At 47.5% G+C, this 21,259-nt stretch overlaps 1 protein-coding gene across 3 annotated transcripts in view; it reads left to right on the top strand.

Annotated features, from left to right (window-relative positions):
* The first annotated feature begins 4,520 nt into the window (after positions 1 to 4,520).
* The window catches only part of fscn1a (fascin actin-bundling protein 1a), a 56,311-nt gene continuing 39,572 nt past the window's right edge, over positions 4,521 to 21,259 (top strand). For all 3 annotated transcript variants that reach the window (XR_011673674.1, XR_011673669.1, XM_071390901.1), the window contains exons 1-4: positions 4,521 to 5,075; positions 8,756 to 8,815; positions 8,933 to 8,983; positions 11,402 to 11,807. Coding sequence is in view for 1 of the 3 variants with exons in the window: in XM_071390901.1 (XP_071247002.1) it covers positions 4,752 to 5,075; positions 8,756 to 8,815; positions 8,933 to 8,983; positions 11,402 to 11,807 (841 nt within the window). In the remaining 2 variants the exon portion in view is untranslated. The remainder of the gene's footprint in view (positions 5,076 to 8,755; positions 8,816 to 8,932; positions 8,984 to 11,401; positions 11,808 to 21,259) is intronic.

Below are 21,259 nucleotides of genomic sequence, written 5' to 3' on the forward strand. Positions count from 1 at the left end.
ATAGATAGATAGATATTGTAGAATAGATAGATACTGTAGAATAGATAGATAGATATTGTAGAATAGATAGAGACTGTAGAATAGATAGATACTGTAGAATAGATAGATAGATATTGTAGAATAGATAGATACTGTAGAATAGATAGATAGATATTGTAGAATAGATAGAGACTGTAGAATAGATAGATACTGTAGAATAGATAGATACTGTAGAATAGATAGATATTGTAGAATAGATAGATACTGTAGAATAGATAGATATATATTGTAGAATAGATAGAGACTGTAGAATAGATAGATACTGTAGAATAGATAGATACTGTAGAATAGATAGAGACTGTAGAATAGATAGATACTGTAGAATAGATAGATAGATATTGTAGAATAGATAGATACTGTAGAATAGATAGATATATATTGTAGAATAGATAGATACTGTAGAATAGATAGATAGATATTGTAGAATAGATAGAGACTGTAGAATAGATAGATACTGTAGAATAGATAGATAGATATTGTAGAATAGATAGATACTGTAGAATAGATAGATAGATATTGTAGAATAGATAGATACTGTAGAATAGATAGATACTGTAGAATAGATAGATATTGTAGAATAGATAGATACTGTAGAATAGATAGATATATATTGTAGAATAGATAGATACTGTAGAATAGATAGATACTGTAGAATAGATAGATATTGTAGAATAGATAGATACTGTAGAATAGATAGATAGATATTGTAGAATAGATAGATACTGTAGAATAGATAGATAGATATTGTAGAATAGATAGAGACTGTAGAATAGATAGATACTGTAGAATAGATAAATACTGTAGAATAGATAGATATTGTAGAATAGATAGATACTGTAGAATAGATAGATATATATTGTAGAATAGATAGATACTGTAGAATAGATAGATACTGTAGAATAGATAGAGACTGTAGAATAGATAGATACTGTAGAATAGATAGATAGATATTGTAGAATAGATAGATACTGTAGAATAGATAGATAGATATTGTAGAATAGATAGATACTGTAGAATAGATAGATACTGTAGAATAGATAGATATTGTAGAATAGATAGATACTGTAGAATAGATAGATATATATTGTAGAATAGATAGATACTGTAGAATAGATAGATACTGTAGAATAGATAGATATTGTAGAATAGATAGATACTGTAGAATAGATAGATAGATATTGTAGAATAGATAGATACTGTAGAATAGATAGATAGATATTGTAGAATAGATAGAGACTGTAGAATAGATAGATACTGTAGAATAGATAGATACTGTAGAATAGATAGATATTGTAGAATAGATAGATACTGTAGAATAGATAGATATATATTGTAGAATAGATAGATACTGTAGAATAGATAGATACTGTAGAATAGATAGAGACTGTAGAATAGATAGATACTGTAGAATAGATAGATAGATATTGTAGAATAGATAGATACTGTAGAATAGATAGATAGATATTGTAGAATAGATAGAGACTGTAGAATAGATAGATACTGTAGAATAGATAGATACTGTAGAATAGATAGATATTGTAGAATAGATAGATACTGTAGAATAGATAGATATATATTGTAGAATAGATAGAGACTGTAGAATAGATAGATACTGTAGAATAGATAGATACTGTAGAATAGATAGAGACTGTAGAATAGATAGATACTGTAGAATAGATAGATAGATATTGTAGAATAGATAGATACTGTAGAATAGATAGATAGAGACTGTAGAATAGATAGATACTGTAGAATAGATAGATACTGTAGAATAGATAGATAGATATAGATACTGTAGAATAGATAGATACTGTAGAATATATAGATACTGTAGAATAGATAGATACTGTAGAATAGATAGATACTGTAGAATAGATAGATACTGTAGAATAGATAGATACTGTAGAATACTGTAGAATAGATAGATACTGTAGAATAGATAGATACTGTAGAATAGATATATATAGATACTGTAGAATAGATAGATACTGTAGAATATATAGATACTGTAGAATAGATAGATACTGTAGAATAGATAGATACTGTAGAATAGATAGATATAGATACTGTAGAATAGATAGATACTGTAGAATAGATAGATACTGTAGAATAGATAGATAGATATTGTAGAATAGATAGATACTGTAGAATAGATAGATACTGTAGAATAGATAGATACTGTAGAATAGATAGATAGATATTGTAGAATAGATAGATACTGTAGAATAGATAGATACTGTAGAATAGATAGATAGATACTGTAGAATAGATAGATACTGTAGAATAGATAGATATATATTGTAGAATAGATAGAGACTGTAGAATAGATAGATACTGTAGAATAGATAGATACTGTAGAATAGATAGATACTGTAGAATAGATAGATAGATACTGTAGAATAGATAGATATTGTAGAATAGATAGATACTGTAGAATAGATAGATACTGTAGAATAGATAGATACTGTAGAATATATAGATACTGTAGAATAGATAGATACTGTAGAATAGATAGATACTGTAGAATAGATAGATACTGTAGAATAGATAGATACTGTAGAATAGATAGATACTGTAGAATAGATAGATAGAGACTGTAGAATAGATATAGACTGTAGAATAGATAGATACTGTAGAATAGATAGATACTGTAAAATAGAGGAGAGGAGAGGAGAGGAGAGGAGAGGGAAAAGGCCACTAGCCTTATACTGTTGAGATGCATCCGGAGCTGTATCCAGAGGAGAGGAGAGGAAAGGAGAGGAGAGGAGAGGAGAGGAGAGGAGAAGTGAGGAGAGGAGAGGAGAGGAGAGGAGAGGGAGAGGAGAGGAGAGGAGAGGAGAGGAGAGGAGAGGAGAGGGAAAAGGCCACTAGCCTTATACTGTTGAGATGCATCCGGAGCTGTATCCAGAGGAGAGGAGAGGAAAGGAGAGGAGAGGAGAGGAGAGGAGAGGAGAAGTGAGGAGAGGAGAGGAGAGGAGAGGAGAGGAGAGGAGAGGAGAGGAGAGGAGAGGAGAGGAGAGGAGAGGAGAGGAGAGGGAAAAGGCCACTAGGCTTATACTGTTGAGATGCATCCGGAGCTGTATCCAGAGGAGAGGAGAGGAAAGGAGAGGAGAGGAGAGGAGAGGAGAGGAGAAGTGAGGAGAGGAGAGGAGAGGAGAGGAGAGGAGAAGTGAGGAGAGGAGAGGAGAGGAGAGGAGAAAGTGAGGAGAGGAGAAGTGAGGAGAGGAGAGGAGAGGAGAGGAGAGGAGAGGAGAGGAGAGGAGAGGAGAGGAGAGGAGAGGAGAGGTGAGGAGAGGAGAGGAGAGGAGAGGAGAGGAGAGGGAAAAGGCCACTAGCCTTATACTGTTGAGATGCATCCGGAGCTGTATCCAGAGGAGAGGAGAGGAGAGGAGAGGAGAGGAGAGGAGAGGAGAGGAGAGGAGAGGAGAAGTGAGGAGAGGAGAGGAGAGGAGAAGTGAGGAGAGTAGAAGTGAGGAGAGGAGAGGAGAGGAGAGGAGAGGAGAGGAGAGGAGAGGAGAGGAGAGGAGAGGAGAGGAGAGGGAAAAGGCCACTAGCCTTATACTGTTGAGATGCATCCGGAGCTGTATCCAGAGGAGAGGAGAGGAAAGGAAAGGAGAGGAGAGGAAAGGAGAGGAGAGGAGAGGAGAGGAGAGGAGAGGAGAGGAGAGGAGAGGAGAGGAGAGGAGAGGAGAGGAGAGGAGAGGAGAGGAGAGGAGAGGAGAGGAAAAAGGCCACTAGCCTTATACTGTTGAGATGCATCCGGAGCTGTATCCAGAGGAGAGGAGAGGAAAGGAGAGGAGAGGAGAGGAGAGGGAAAAGGCCACTAGCCTTATACTGTTGAGATGCATCCGGAGCTGTATCCAGAGGAGAGGAGAGGAGAGGAGAGGAGAGGAGAGGAGAAGTGAGGAGAGGAGAGGAGAGGAGGAGAAGTGAGGAGAGTAGAAGTGAGGAGAGGAGAGGAGAGGAGAGGAGAGGAGAGGAGAGGAGAGGAGAGGAGAGGGAAAAGGCCACTAGCCTTATACTGTTGAGATGCATCCGGAGCTGTATCCAGAGGAGAGGAGAGGAAAGGAAAGGAAAGGAGAGGAGAGGAAAGGAGAGGAGAGGAGAGGAGAGGAGAGGAGAGGAGAGGAGAGGAGAGGAGAGGAGAGGAGAGGAGAGGAGAGGAGAGGAGAGGAGAGGAGAGGGAAAAGGCCACTAGCCTTATACTGTTGAGATGCATCCGGAGCTGTATCCAGAGGAGAGGAGAGGAAAGGAGAGGAGAGGAGAGGAGAGGATAAGTGAGGAGAGGAGAGGAGAGGAGAAGTGAGGAGAGGAGAGGAGAGGAGAGGAGAAGTGAGGAGAGGAGAAGTGAGGAGAGGAGAGGAGAGGAGAGGAGAGGGAAAAGGCCACTAGCCTTATACTGTTGAGATGCATCCGGAGCTGTATCCAGAGGGGGAGGGACCTGAGGTCTGTCGTCACCAATCACTATAAATACTGCAGCTGTGTCGCGGAGCGCGTGCTGTGGCCGAGCACAGAGAAACTGCGCGCTCTCATACCGACACACCGTATTCTCTCTCTTTCCTCCTCTCAGACATTTCCCAAACAAAGAGAAGCACGCGAGGCGGAGGAACAGAGTGCATCCGTCGGAACCGCCGAATCCTCGTTGATCAGAAAAACACACACCGTTACACTCTAACCCGGACCGGTTGGAACCGAGAGAAGATTGATTGATCATGTGTAGTAACGGAGCAGGTAACGGGACCAGCGACATGCTTCAGATCCAGTTCGGTTTGATCAACTGCGGGAATAAGTACCTAACCGCTGAAACGTTCGGTTTTAAAATCAACGCCTCGGCCACGAGCTTGAAGAAGAAGCAGATTTGGACTCTGGAGCAGAGCGGGGAGGAAGCTACCGGTAATGTGTTCTGTCTCAAGTCGCATCTGGGTCGGTACATAGCGGTGGATAAAGACGGGAACGTTACCGGGGATAGTGAGACTTCTGGACCCGAAACCCGGTTCATCGTCACGGCTCACGACGATGGGAGATGGTCTCTGCAGGTAGGGTGAGGGAGGGTGAGGGAGGATGAGGGAAGATGAGGGGTGTGAGTGAAAGCATGAGAGAGACTTGACCATGTATTGTTACCCCAGTTATAGACCTAAACTGCTCTGTCGCCATTAACAATGGTATCTTCTGACTGGTGGTGTTTAAGAGCCCGGACGCTTTCTCTAAACATTTATTTTTATTTTTTAAATGTAACCTTTTATTTAACTAGGCAAGTCAGTTAAAAAACAAATTCTTATTTAGAAATTACGGCCTACACCGGTTAAAAACCCGGACGACCGCTTGGCCAATTGTGCGCCGCCCTATGGGACTCCCAATCACCGCCGTTTTCGTGATCACAGCCTAAGAATCGAACCAGGGTGTTTGTAGTGACGTCTCAAGCCCTGAGATGCTGCGCCTTAGACCGCTGCGCCACTCGGGAGCCCGTTACTAAACATGAACACGCATCGGTTGCGGTAGTGTTTCAGAAACAGAAGGAATGCATCTTTCATATCAGCAGGAAATATTAATATGTTAAACGGTAGCCTACATTTCTAGTTCTACACCCCCTTTTTTTTTTAGGGTTAACGTTCACACACGGCCATTTAATCTTTATTTAACTGGGCAAGTCAGTTAAGAACAAATTCTTATTTTCAATGACGGCCTGGGAACAGTGGGTTAACTGCCTAGTTCAGGGGCAGAACGACAGATTTTTTACCTTGTCAGCTCAGGGATTCGATCTTGCAACCTTTCGGTTACTAGTTGTGGGGCCTGTTGGCCGTACTGCCAAATTCTCAAAAATTAAGTTGTAGGTGGCTTATGGTAGAGAAATTAACATTAAATTCTCTGGCAACAACTCTGGTGGACATTCCTGCCAATTTGCTCCCTGAAAACTTGAGACAGCTGTGGCATTGTGTGTTGTGACAAAAAGGCACATTTTAGTGGCCTTTTATTGTCCCCCCAGCACAAGGTGCACCTGTGTAATGATCATGCTGTTTAATCAGCTTCTTGATACGCCACAGCTGTCAGGTGGACGGATTATCGTGGCAAAGGAGAAATGCTCTCTAACAAGGATGTAAACTCATTTGAGCAAAACATCGCGAGAGCAATACGCTTTTTTTGTGTGTGTATAGAAAACTGAATTTATTTCAGCTCATGAAACCAAAAAGTTTGCGTTTTTATATTGTTCCGTGTAGGGCAGAAATTAGGTTTTTTGGGGGGGTCAGGAAAGTCTTCTCACGACCTTTTAATCCAGAATATAATGATACTTTGCCTGTTTGTCCGTGTGGTTGGTGCTTTTGCAGGTAGGAATGTGAGACACAATATCCACAGAGTCATCAAACTGACCTTTCAGTACGCTGGTCTGGATATCGTTTGTATTTTTAGTTTTTTTAATTTAAATGTTCAATTCTGTTTCAATTCGCACGTGACAAACACTCGCACGATGTGTCAGCGCCTTTAAACCCGAATGGCAAACACTTCCTGTTGATTGTGAGGAAATGTGCTTCATCGAAAGACAACGATTAATTTGTTTACATGTTGTGCGACGCGTCGACAGATTGAAAATACAAGCGACAGAACCTACCGACCGCCGCAAATAAAGTGGGGTAATCAACACTTTTTCCTGTGAATCCCCCTTCCTCCTACCGCCTAAAGGGCTAACGACATGTACAACCAGAAACGTTTTTAAATGGGGTTTTATTCAACATTATGTAGAGACTACATCCTCCTACCGCCTAAAGGGCTAACGACATGTACAACCAGAAACGTTTTTAAATGGGGTTTTATTCAACATTATGTAGAGACTACATCCTCCTACCGCCTAAAGGGCTAACGACATGTACAACCAGAAACGTTTTTAAATGGGGTTTTATTCAACATTATGTAGAGACTACATCCTACCGCCTAAAGGGCTAACGACATGTACAACCAGAAACGTTTTTAAATGGGGTTTTATTCAACATTATGTAGAGACTACATCCTACCGCCTAAAGGGCTAACGACATGTACAACCAGAAACGTTTTTAAATGGGGTTTTATTCAACATTATGTAGAGACTACATCCTACCGCCTAAAGGGCTAACGACATGTACAACCGGAAACGTTTTTAAATGGGGTTTTATTCAACATTATGTAGAGACTACATCCTACCGCCTAAAGGGCTAACGACATGTACAACCAGAAACGTTTTTAAATGGGGTTTTATTCAACATTATGTAGAGACTACATCCTACCGCCTAAAGGGCTAACGACATGTACAACCAGAAACGTTTTTAAATGGGGTTTTATTCAACATTATGTAGAGACTACAGAGACTTCTCCAGACTGGTAACCATGGAGTAATCATGGAGTAACCATGGTAACATTCTCTCGTTAGCTTACACACACAGGTGTTGGTTGCCTAACTGGGGAGGAAGTGTAGTTAGTCAACTGGAGGCACACAGCTTGTTAAACTGCTACAGTCAGAGACACACAGCTTGTTAAACTGCTACAGTCAGACACACAGCTTGTTAAACTGCTACAGTCAGAGAGACACAGCTTGTTAAACTGCTACAGTCAGACACACACAGCTTGTTAAACTGCTACAGTCAGAGAGACACAGCTTGTTAAACTGTTAGTCAGACACACAGCTTGTTGGTCTGTTAAACTGTTAGTCAGACACACAGCTTGTTGGTCTGTTAAACTGCTACAGTCAGACACACAGCTTGTTAAACTGCTACAGTCAGAGAGACACAGCTTGTTAAACTGCTACAGTCAGAGACACACAGCTTGTTAAACTGCTACAGTCAGAGACACACAGCTTGTTAAACTGCTACAGTCAGAGACACACAGCTTGTTAAACTGCTACAGTCAGACACACAGCTTGTTGGTCTGTTAAACTGCTACAGTCAGACAGCTTGTTGGTCTGTTAAACTGCTACAGTCAGAGACACACAGCTTGTTAAACTGCTACAGTCAGACACACAGCTTGTTAAACTGCTACAGTCAGAGAGACACAGCTTGTTAAACTGCTACAGTCAGAGACACACAGCTTGTTAAACTGCTACAGTCAGACACACAGCTTGTTAAACTGCTACAGTCAGACACACACAGCTTGTTAAACTGTTAAACTCAGAGACACACAGCTTGTTGGTCTGTTAAACTGCTACAGTCAGACACACACAGCTTGTTAAACTGCTACAGTCAGAGACACACAGCTTGTTAAACTGCTACAGTCAGAGACACACAGCTTGTTAAACTGCTACAGTCAGACACACAGCTTGTTAAACTGCTACAGTCAGAGACACACAGCTTGTTAAACTGCTACAGTCAGACACACAGCTTGTTAAACTGCTACAGTCAGACACACAGCTTGTTAAACTGCTACAGTCAGACACACAGCTTGTTAAACTGCTACAGTCAGACTGCTTGTTGGTCTGTCTCGCTGATGTGAAAGATAAGGGGCATATCAGCACGTCTTTCGAAAACCGGTTAGAAAGCGATGAGTATTGATTTTTGCAAAACGTTAAAACGCAGCGTCCGAATTGTCGTTCAGAGTTAAATGCTGGCGACTAACAGCTGAAAAGCCGACACAGGGATTTAGTGTCTGTGTGGAGGGTGTTTGTCAGTAGGAGGGTTATAAGGCTACGTAGTGTGTCTGTGGAGGGTTGTAAAGGCTACGTAGTGTGTGATGTATATTATATTGTGTTTCTCTGCAGTCAGAGGTCCATGGCAGATATCTGGGAGGCACAGAGGACAGGATCAGCTGCTTTGCCCAGGTAGGTGTGTTTTTAAACTTCCTGAAGGAGGGGATGAACATTCATAGACTGTCTTTCTCCAGATGTTAAATAACATCCCTGATGTGTGGACTGTAATGTTTGGTCTCTCTCTCCCAGACTGCATCAGTGGCTGAAAAATGGAGCGTTCACATTGCCATGCATCCTCAGGTAACACACCTACAACCCCCCCCCCCCCTTTAACACCTACAACCCCCCCCCCCCCTTTAACACCTACAACCCCCCCCCCCCCCCTTTAACACCTACAACCCCCCCCCTTAACACCTACAACCCCCCCCCCTTAACACCTACAACCCCCCCCCCCTTAACACCTACAACCCCCCCCCCCTTAACACCTACAACCCCCCCCCCCTTAACACCTACAACCCCCCCTTAACACCTCCAACCCCCCCTTAACACCTCCAACCCCCCCCTTAACACCTCCAACCCCCCCCCCCCTTAACACCTCCAACCCCCCCCCCCCTTAACACCTCCAACCCCCCCTTAACACCTCCAACCCCCCCCCCCTTAACACCTCCACCCCCCCCCCCCTTAACACCTCCAACCCCCCCCCTTAACACCTACAACCCCCCCCTTAACACCTACAACCCCCCCCCTTAACACCTACAACCCCCCCCCCTTAACACCTACAACCCCCCCCCCTTAACACCTCCAACCCCCCCCTTAACACCTCCAACCCCCCCCTTAACACCTCCAACCCCCCCCCCTTAACACCTCCAACCCCCCCCCCCCTTAACACCTCCAACCCCCCCTTAACACCTCCAACCCCCCCCTTAACACCTCCAACCCCCCCTTAACACCTCCAACCCCCCCCTTAACACCTCCACCCCCCCCTTAACACCTCCAACCCCCCCCTTAACACCTCCAACCCCCCCCCTTAACACCTACAACCCCCCCCTTAACACCTACAACCCCCCCCTTAACACCTACAACCCCCCCCCCCTTAACACCTACAACCCCCCCCCCTTAACACCTACAACCCCCCCCCTTAACACCTACAACCCCCCCCTTAACACCTACAACCCCCCCCTTAACACCTACAACCCTCCCCTTAACACCTACAACCCCCCCCTTAACACCTACAACCCCCCCCTTAACACCTACACCCCCCCCTTAACCCCCCCTTAACACCTCCACCCCCCCTTAACACCTCCACCCCCCCCCTTAACACCTCCACCCCCCCCCCCTTAACACCTCCACCCCCCCCCCCTTAACACCTACAACCCCCCCCTTAACACCTACAACCCCCCCCTTAACACCTACAACCCCCCCCTTAACACCTACAACCCCCCCTTAACACCTACACCCCCCCCTTAACACCTACACCCCCCCTTAACACCTACACCCCCCCCTTAACACCTACACCCCCCCCTTAACACCTACACCCCCCCCTTAACACCTACACCCCCCCCTTAACACCTACACCCCCCCCCTTAACACCTACAACCCCCCCCTTAACACCTACAACCCCCCCCTTAACACCTACAACCCCCCCTTAACACCTACAACCCCCCCCTTAACACCTACAACCCCCCCCCCTTAACACCTCCCCTCTACCCTGACCTCCCCCTCTACCCTGTTCTCCCCTCCACCCTGACCTCCCCTCCACCCTGACCTCCCCTCCACCCTGACCTCCCCTCCACCCTGACCTCCCCTCCCCTCTACCCTGACCTCCCCTCCACCCTGACCTCCCCTCCACCCTGACCTCCCCTCCACCCTGACCTCCCCTCCACCCTGACCTCCCCTCCACCCTGACCTCCCCTCCCCTCTGACCTCCCCCTCTACCCTGACCTCCCCCTCTACCCTGACCTCCCCCTCTACCCTGACCTCCCCCTCTACCCTGACCTCTCCTCCACCCTGACCTCTCCTCCACCCTGACCTCCCCTCCACCCTGACCTCCCCTCCACCCTGACCTCCCCTCCACCCTGACCTCCCCTCCACCCTGACCTCCCCTCCACCCTGACCTCCCCTCTACCCTGACCTCCCCTCCACCCTGACCTCCCCTCCACCCTGACCTCCCCTCCACCCTGACCTCCCCTCCACCCTGACCTCCCCTCCCCTCTTACCCTGACCTCCCCTCCACCCTGACCTCCCCTCCCCTCTACCCTGACCTCCCCCTCCACCCTGACCTCCCCCTCTACCCTGACCTCCCCCTCTACCCTGACCTCTCCTCCACCCTGACCTCTCCTCCACCCTGACCTCCCCCTCTACCCTGACCTCTCCTCCACCCTGACCTCTCCTCCACCCTGACCTCTCCTCCACCCTGACCTCCCCTCCACCCTGACCTCCCCTCCACCCTGACCTCCCCTCCACCCTGACCTCCCCTCCACCCTGACCTCCCCTCCACCCTGACCTCCCCTCTACCCTGACCTCCCCTCCACCCTGACCTCCCCTCCACCCTGACCTCCCCTCCACCCTGACCTCCCCTCCACCCTGACAGCTGACCTCTCCTCCACCCTGTTCTCCACCCTGACCTCCACCCTGACCTCCCCTCCACCCTGACCTCCCCTCCCTCAGGTAACACACCTACAACCCCCCCCCCCCTAACATCTGACCTCTCCCCTCCAGGTGAACATCTTCAGTGTGACCAGGAAGCGTTATGCCCACCTGTCCTCCAAGGTGGATGAGGTCTCTATAGACCGTGACGTCCCGTGGGGGGTGGACTCCCTGATCACCCTGGTGTTCAGAGACCAACGTTACCACCTGCAGACGTCTGACAACCGCTTCCTGAAGAACGACGGCAGCCTGGAGGCCGCGGCCGACAAGACCACCGGATACACGCTGGAGTTCCGATCCGGCAAGGTGGCCTTCAGGGATTGTTCCGGGCGCTACCTGGCGCCGTCGGGGCCGAGCGGGACCATGAAGAGCGGGAAGACGAGTCGCGTGGGGAAGGATGAGATGTTCTCTCTGGAGCAGAGTCACCCTCAGGTGGTTCTCACCGCCAGCAACGAGAGGAACGTCTCCACCAGACAAGGTAGGACCAACACAACCTTCTAGAACAGGACTAGAACCTCACCAGGCAAGGTAGGACCAACACAACCTTCTAGAACAGGACTAGAACCTCACCAGGCAAGGTAGGACCAACACAACCTTCTAGAACAGGACTAGAACCCCACCAGGCAAGGTAAACAGGACTAGAACCCCACCAGGCAAGGTAGGACCAACACAGCCTTCTAGAACAGGACTAGAACCTAACCAGGCAAGGGAGGGCCAATACAACCTTCTAGAACAGGACTAGAACCCCACCAGGCAAGGTAGAACCAACACAACCTTCTAGAACAGGACTAGAACCCCACCAGGCAAGGTAGGACCAACACAACCTTCTAGAACAGGACTAGAACCCCACCAGGCAAGGTAGGACCAACACAGCCTTCTAGAACAGGAGTAGGTAGGACCAACACAACCTTCTAGAACAGGACTAGAACCTCACCAGGCAAGGTAGGACCAACACAACCTTCTAGAACAGGACTAGAACCTCACCAGGCAAGGTAGGACCAACACAACCTTCTAGAACAGGACTAGAACCTCACCAGGCAAGGTAGAACCAACACAACCATCTAGAACAGGACTAGAACATCACCAGGCAAGGTAGGACCAACACAACCTTCTAGAACAGGACTAGAACCTCACCAGGCAAGGTAGGACCAACACAACCTTCTAGAATAGGACTAGAACCTCACCAGGCAAGGTAGAACCAACACAACCTTCTAGAATAGGACTAGAACCTCACCAGGCAAGGTAGAACCAACACAGCCTTCTAGAACAGGACTAGAACCTCACCAGGCAAGGTAGAACCAACACAACCTTCTAGAACAGGACTAGAACCTCACCAGGCAAGGTAGGACCAACACAACCTTCTAGAACAGGACTAGAACCTAACCAGGCAAGGTAGGCCCAACACAGCCGTCTAGAACAGGACTAGAACCTCACCAGGCAAGGTAGAACCAACACAACCTTCTAGAACAGGACTAGAACCTCACCAGGCAAGGTAGAACCAACACAACCTTCTAGAACAGGACTAGAACCTCACCAGGCAAGGTAGGACCAACACAACCTTCTAGAACAGGACTAGAACCTCACTAGGCAAGGTAGAACCAACACAACCTTCTAGAACAGGACTAGAACCTCACCAGGCAAGGTAGAACCAACACAACCTTCTAGAACAGGACTAGAACCTCACCAGGCAAGGTAGGCCCAACACAACCTTCTAGAACAGGACTAGAACCTCACCAGGCAAGGTAGAACCAACACAACCTTCTAGAACAGGACTAGAACCTCACCAGGCAAGGTAGGACCAACACAACCTTCTAGAACAGGACTAGAACCCCACCAGGCAAGGTAGGACCAACACAACCTAGAACAGGACTAGAACCTCACCAGGCAAGGTAGGACCAACACAACCTTCTAGAACAGGACTAGAACCCCACCAGGCAAGGTAGGCCCAACACAACCTTCTAGAACAGGACTAGAACCTAACCAGGCAAGGTAGAACCAACACAACCTTCTAGAACAGGACTAGAACCTTGCCAGGCAAGGTAGAACCAACACAACCTTCTAGAACAGGACTAGAACCCCACCAGGCAAGGTAGGCCCAACACAACCTTCTAGAACAGGACTAGAACCTAACCAGGCAAGGTAGAACCAACACAACCTTCTAGAACAGGACTAGAACCCCACCAGGCAAGGTAGGCCCAACAACCTTCTAGAACAGGACTAGAACCTAACCAGGCAAGGTAGAACCAACACAACCTTCTAGAACAGGACTAGAACCCCACCAGGCAAGGTAGGACCAACACAACCTTCTAGAACAGGACTAGAACCTCACCAGGCAAGGTAGGACCAACACAACCTAACACAACCTTCTAGAACAGGACTAGAACCTCACTAGGCAAGGTAGGCCCAACACAACCTTCTAGAACAGGACTAGAACCTCACCAGGCACGGTAGGACCAACACAACCTTCTAGAACAGGACTAGAACCTCACCAGGCAAGGACCAACACAACCTTCTAGAACAGGACTAGAACCCCACCAGGCAAGGTAGGACCAACACAACCTTCTAGAACAGGACTAGAACCTCACCAGGCAAGGTAGAACCAACACAACCTTCTAGAACAGGACTAGAACCCCACCAGGCAAGGTAGGCCCAACACAACCTTCTAGAACAGGACTAGAACCTAACCAGGCAAGGTAGAACCAACACAACCTTCTAGAACAGGACTACAACCCCACCAGGCAAGGTAGGCCCAACACAACCTTCTAGAACAGGACTAGAACCTAACCAGGCAAGGTAGAACCAACACAACCTTCTAGAACAGGACTAGAACCCCACCAGGCAAGGTAGGCCCAACAACCTTCTAGAACAGGACTAGAACCTAACCAGGCAAGGTAGAACCAACACAACCTTCTAGAACAGGACTAGAACCCCACCAGGCAAGGTAGGACCAACACAACCTTCTAGAACAGGACTAGAACCTCACCAGGCAAGGTAGGACCAACACAACCTAACACAACCTTCTAGAACAGGACTAGAACCTCACCAGGCAAGGTAGGCCCAACACAACCTTCTAGAACAGGACTAGAACCTCACCAGGCACGGTAGGACCAACACAACCTTCTAGAACAGGACTAGAACCTCACCAGGCAAGGACCAACACAACCTTCTAGAACAGGACTAGAACCCCACCAGGCAAGGTAGGACCAACACAACCTTCTAGAACAGGACTAGAACCTCACCAGGCAAGGTAGAACCAACACAACCTTCTAGAACAGGACTAGAACCCCACCAGGCAAGGTAGGCCCAACACAACCTTCTAGAACAGGACTAGAACCTAACCAGGCAAGGTAGAACCAACACAACCTTCTAGAACAGGACTAGAACCCCACCAGGCAAGGTAGGCCCAACACAACCTTCTAGAACAGGACTAGAACCTAACCAGGCAAGGTAGAACCAACACAACCTTCTAGAACAGGACTAGAACCCCACCAGGCAAGGTAGGACCAACACAACCTTCTAGAACAGGACTAGAACCTCACCAGGCAAGGTAGGACCAACACAACCTTCTAGAACAGGACTAGAACCTCACTAGGCAAGGTAGGCCCAACACAACCTTCTAGAACAGGACTAGAACCTCACCAGGCACGGTAGGACCAACACAACCTTCTAGAACAGGACTAGAACCTCACCAGGCAAGGTAGGAACAACACAACCTTCTAGAACAGGACTAGAACCTCACCAGGCAAGGTAGGAACAACACAACCTTCTAGAACAGGACTAGAACCTCACCAGGCAAGGTAGGAACAACACAACCTTCTAGAACAGGACTAGAACCTCACCAGGCAAGGTAGGAACAACACAACCTTCTAGAACAGGACTAGAACCTCACCAGGCAAGGTAGGAACAACACAACCTTCTAGAACAGGACTAGAACCTCACCAGGCAAGGTAGGAACAACACAACCTTCTAGAACAGGACTAGAACCTCACCAGGCAAGGTAGGAACAACACAACCTTCTAGAACAGGACTAGAACCTCACCAGGCAAGGTAGGACCAACACAACCTTCTAGAACAGGACTAGAACCTCACTAGGCAAGGTAGGCCCAACACAACCTTCTAGAACAGGACTAGAACCTCACCAGGCACGGTAGGACCAACACAACCTTCTAGAACAGGACTAGAACCTCACCAGGCAAGGTAGGAACAACACAACCTTCTAGAACAGGACTAGAACCTCACCAGGCAAGGTAGGAACAACACAACCTTCTAGAACAGGACTAGAACCTCACCAGGCAAGGTAGGAACAACACAACCTTCTAGAACAGGACTAGAACCTCACCAGGCAAGGTAGGAACAACACAACCTTCTAGAACAGGACTAGAACCTCACCAGGCAAGGTAGGAACAACACAACCTTCTAGAACAGGACTAGAACCTCACCAGGCAAGGTAGGAACAACACAACCTTCTAGAACAGGACTAGAACCTCACCAGGCAAGGTAGGAACAACACAACCTTCTAGAACAGGACTAGAACCCCACCAGGCAAGGTAGGCCCAACACAACCTTCTAGAACAGGACTAGAACCTAACCAGGCAAGGTAGAACCAACACAACCTTCTAGAACAGGACTAGAACCCCACCAGGCAAGGTAGGCCCAACACAACCTTCTAGAACAGGACTAGAACCTAACCAGGCAAGGTAGAACCAACACAACCTTCTAGAACAGGACTAGAACCCCACCAGGCAAGGTAGGACCAACACAACCTTCTAGAACAGGACTAGAACCTCACCAGGCAAGGTAGGACCAACACAACCTTCTAGAACAGGACTAGAACCTCACTAGGCAAGGTAGGCCCAACACAACCTTCTAGAACAGGACTAGAACCTCACCAGGCACGGTAGGACCAACACAACCTTCTAGAACAGGACTAGAACCTCACCAGGCAAGGTAGGAACAACACAACCTTCTAGAACAGGACTAGAACCTCACCAGGCAAGGTAGGAACAACACAACCTTCTAGAACAGGACTAGAACCTCACCAGGCAAGGTAGGAACAACACAACCTTCTAGAACAGGACTAGAACCTCACCAGGCAAGGTAGGAACAACACAACCTTCTAGAACAGGACTAGAACCTCACCAGGCAAGGTAGGAACAACACAACCTTCTAGAACAGGACTAGAACCTCACCAGGCAAGGTAGGAACAACACAACCTTCTAGAACAGGACTAGAACCTCACCAGGCAAGGTAGGAACAACACAACCTTCTAGAACAGGACTAGAACCTCACCAGGCAAGGTAGGACCAACACAACCTTCTAGAACAGGACTAGAACCTCACTAGGCAAGGTAGGCCCAACACAACCTTCTAGAACAGGACTAGAACCTCACCAGGCACGGTAGGACCAACACAACCTTCTAGAACAGGACTAGAACCTCACCAGGCAAGGTAGGAACAACACAACCTTCTAGAACAGGACTAGAACCTCACCAGGCAAGGTAGGAACAACACAACCTTCTAGAACAGGACTAGAACCTCACCAGGCAAGGTAGGAACAACACAACCTTCTAGAACAGGACTAGAACCTCACCAGGCAAGGTAGGAACAACACAACCTTCTAGAACAGGACTAGAACCTCACCAGGCAAGGTAGGAACAACACAACCTTCTAGAACAGGACTAGAACCTCACCAGGCAAGGTAGGAACAACACAACCTTCTAGAACAGGACTAGAACCTCACCAGGCAAGGTAGGAACAACACAACCTTCTAGAACAGGACTAGAACCTCACCAGGCAAGGTAGGAACAACACAACCTTCTAGAACAGGACTAGAACCTCACCAGGCAAGGTAGGACCAACACAACCTTCTAGAACAGGACTAGAACCTCACCAGGCAAGGTAGGACCAACACAACCTTCTAGAACAGGTGTTCTGGGCGCGCCGTAGCATCGCCACACGGCACAGACACTGCTCTCCTCTCTCTCTCGCCCTCTCTCGCCCCCAGCCCTCTGTCAGCTAGAATGTAATCGGCCAGTTCTCTGAACTGTGCACTGCAGATACCCAGCAGCCTCTCTTCCTCTCTCCTCTCTCCTCAGCTCCTTTCCTCTGCTTCTCTGCTTCTCTCAGACACTAAATGGAATGGGTCTGTCTCTGTGTAGTGGTCAGATGGACCAGACACACAACTTTGTCTGGCTGAGAAACAGCGCTGACACCCTGCCTGTTTTGTGTTATTCTGCCCCAGTGATCCCTGCAGTAGTTTACTGATGATGCCTCCCACACACTCACTCTCTCAACACACACACACTTTGGGTCGGGCTGGGGGGGGGGGGGGGTGCAGACTCCTCGTGTGGCAGCTGCAGTGCTGGTGTCTGTCTGGATTCATGCCAAGGGAGGGACTGCAACACACTGGACGCTGTCTGGTCCTGACTACATCTCTGGTGTGTCTGATCCAGATGGGACCTGGACGCTGTCTGGTCCTGACCCCATCTCTGGTGTGTCTGATCCAGATGGGACCTGGACGCTGTCTGGTCCTGACCCCATCTCTGGTGTGTCTGATCCAGATGGGACCTGGACGCTGTCTGGTCCTGACTACATCTCTGGTGTGTCTGATCCAGATGGGACCTGGACGCTGTCTGGTCCTGACCCCATCTCTGGTGTGTCTGATCCAGATGGGACCTGGACGCTGTCTGGTCCTGACCCCATCTCTGGTGTGTCTGGTCCAGATGGGACCTGGACGCTGTCTGGTCCTGACCCCATCTCTGGTGTGTCTGGTCCAGATGGGACCTGGACGCTGTCTGGTCCTGACCCCATCTCTGGTGTGTCTGATCCAGATGGGACCTGGACGCTGTCTGGTCATATTGTGTGTGATCATATTCTTCATATTGAGACCATGTTGTCTACCTCAGACAGGAAGTTGTTTTAGGACCCCAGAAGCAGCAGTGTGAAGCATCATATTGAGACCATGTTGTCTACCTCAGACAGGAAGTTGTTTTAGGAGCCCAGAAGCAGCAGTGTGATGCATCATATTGAGACCATGTTGTCTACCTCAGACAGGAAGTTGTTTTAGGAGCCCAGAAGCAGCAGTGTGATGAAGCATCATATTGAGACCATGTTGTCTACCTCAGACAGGAAGTTGTTTTAGGAGCCCAGAAGCAGCAGTGTGATGAAGCATCATATTGAGACCATGTTGTCTACCTCAGACAGGAAGTTGTTTTAGGAGCCCAGAAGCAGCAGTGTGATGAAGCATCATATTGAGACCATGTTGTCTACCTCAGACAGGAAGTTGTTTTAGGAGCCCAGAAGCAGCAGTGTGATGTATCATATTGAGACCATGTTGTCTACCTCAGACAGGAAGTTGTTTTAGGAGCCCAGAAGCAGCAGTGTGATGCATCATATTGAGACCATGTTGTCTACCTCAGACAGGAAGTTGTTTTAGGAGCCCAGAAGCAGCAGTGTGATGCATCATATTGAGACCATGTTGTCTACCTCAGACAGGAAGTTGTTTTAGGACCCCAGAAGCAGCAGTGTGATGCATCATATTGAGACCATGTTGTCTACCTCAGACAGGAAGTTGTTTTAGGACCCCAGAAGCAGCAGTGTGATGCATCATATTGAGACCATGTTGTCTACCTCAGACAGGAAGTTGTTTTAGGAGCCCAGAAGCAGCAGTGTGATGATGCATCATATTGAGACCATGTTGTCTACCTCAGACAGGAAGTTGTTTTAGGAGCCCAGAAGCAGCAGTGTGATGAAGCATCATATTGAGACCATGTTGTCTACCTCAGACAGGAAGTTGTTTTAGGAGCCCAGAAGCAGCAGTGTGATGCATCATATTGAGGCCATGTTGTCTACCTCAGACAGGAAGTTGTTTTAGGAGCCCAGAAGCAGCAGTGTGATGCATCATATTGAGACCATGTTGTCTACCTCAGACAGGAAGTTGTTTTAGGAGCCCAGAAGCAGCAGTGTGATGTATCATATTGAGACCATGTTGTCTACCTCAGACAGGAAGTTGTTTTAGGACCCCAGAAGCAGCAGTGTGAAGCATCATATTGAGACCATGTTGTCTACCTCAGACAGGAAGTTGTTTTAGGAGCCCAGAAGCAGCAGTGTGATGCATCATATTGAGACCATGTTGTCTACCTCAGACAGGAAGTTGTTTTAGGAGCCCAGAAGCAGCAGTGTGATGAAGCATCATATTGAGACCATGTTGTCTACCTCAGACAGGAAGTTGTTTTAGGACCCCAGAAGCAGCAGTGTGATGTATCATATTGAGACCATGTTGTCTACCTCAGACAGGAAGTTGTTTTAGGAGCCCAGAAGCAGCAGTGTGAAGCATCATATTGAGACCATGTTGTCTACCTCAGACAGGAAGTTGTTTTAGGACCCCAGAAGCAGCAGTGTGATGAAGCATCATATTGAGACCATGTTGTCTACCTCAGACAGGAAGTTGTTTTAGGAGCCCAGAAGCAGCAGTGTGAAGCATCATATTGACACCATGTTGTCTACCTCAGACAGGAAGTTGTTTTAGGAGCCCAGAAGCAGCAGTGTGATGCATCATATTGAGACCATGTTGTCTACCTCAGACAGGAAGTTGTTTTAGGAACCCAGAAGCAGCAGTGTGATGCATCATATTGAGGCCATGTTGTCTACCTCAGACAGGAAGTTGTTTTAGGAACCCAGAAGCAGCAGTGTGATGAAGCATCATATTGAGGCCATGTTGTCTACCTCAGACAGGAAGTTGTTTTAGGAACCCAGAAGCAGCAGTGTGATGATGCATCATATTGAGACCATGTTGTCTACCTCAGACAGGAAGTTGTTTTAGGAGCCCAGAAGCAGCAGTGTGATGTATCATATTGAGACCATGTTGTCTACCTCAGACAGGAAGTTGTTTTAGGAGCCCAGAAGCAGCAGTGTGATGAAGCATCATATTGAGACCATGTTGTCTACCTCAGACAGGAAGTTGTTTTAGGAGCCCAGAAGCAGCAGTGTGATGTATCATATTGAGGCCATGTTGTCTACCTCAGACAGGAAGTTGTTTTAGGAACCCAGAAGCAGCAGTGTGATGAAGCATCATATTGAGACCATGTTGTCTACCTCAGACAGGAAGTTGTTTTAGGAGCCCAGAAGCAGCAGTGTGATGAAGCATCATATTGAGACCATGTTGTCTACCTCAGACAGGAAGTTGTTTTAGGAGCCCAGAAGCAGCAGTGTGATGCATCATATTGAGACCATGTTGTCTACCTCAGACAGGAAGTTGTTTTAGGAACCCAGAAGCAGCAGTGTGATGAAGCATCATATTGAGACCATGTTGTCTACCTCAGACAGGAAGTTGTTTTAGGAACCCAGAAGCAGCAGTGTGATGAAGCATCATATTGAGGCCATGTTGTCTACCTCAGACAGGAAGTTGTTTTAGGAGCCCAGAAGCAGCAGTGTGATGATGCATCATATTGAGACCATGTTGTCTACCTCAGACAGGAAGTTGTTTTAGGAACCCAGAAGCAGCAGTGTGATGCATCATATTGAGACCATGTTGTCTACCTCAGACAGGAAGTTGTTTTAGGAGCCCAGAAGCAGCAGTGTGATGATGCATCATATTGAGACCATGTTGTCTACCTCAGACAGGAAGTTGTTTTAGGAACCCAGAAGCAGCAGTGTGATGATGCATCATATTGAGACCATGTTGTCTACCTCAGACAGGAAGTTGTTTTAGGAACCCAGAAGCAGCAGTGTGATGAAGCATCATATTGAGACCATGTTGTCTACCTCAGACAGGAAGTTGTTTTAGGAGCCCAGAAGCAGCAGTGTGATGAAGCATCATATTGAGACCATGTTGTCTACCTCAGACAGGAAGTTGTTTTAGGAGCCCAGAAGCAGCAGTGTGATGAAGCATCATATTGAGACCATGTTGTCTACCTCAGACAGGAAGTTGTTT

Source organism: Salvelinus alpinus, chromosome 1, assembly GCF_045679555.1.
Source record: "Salvelinus alpinus chromosome 1, SLU_Salpinus.1, whole genome shotgun sequence".
Taxonomy (NCBI): domain Eukaryota; kingdom Metazoa; phylum Chordata; class Actinopteri; order Salmoniformes; family Salmonidae; genus Salvelinus; species Salvelinus alpinus.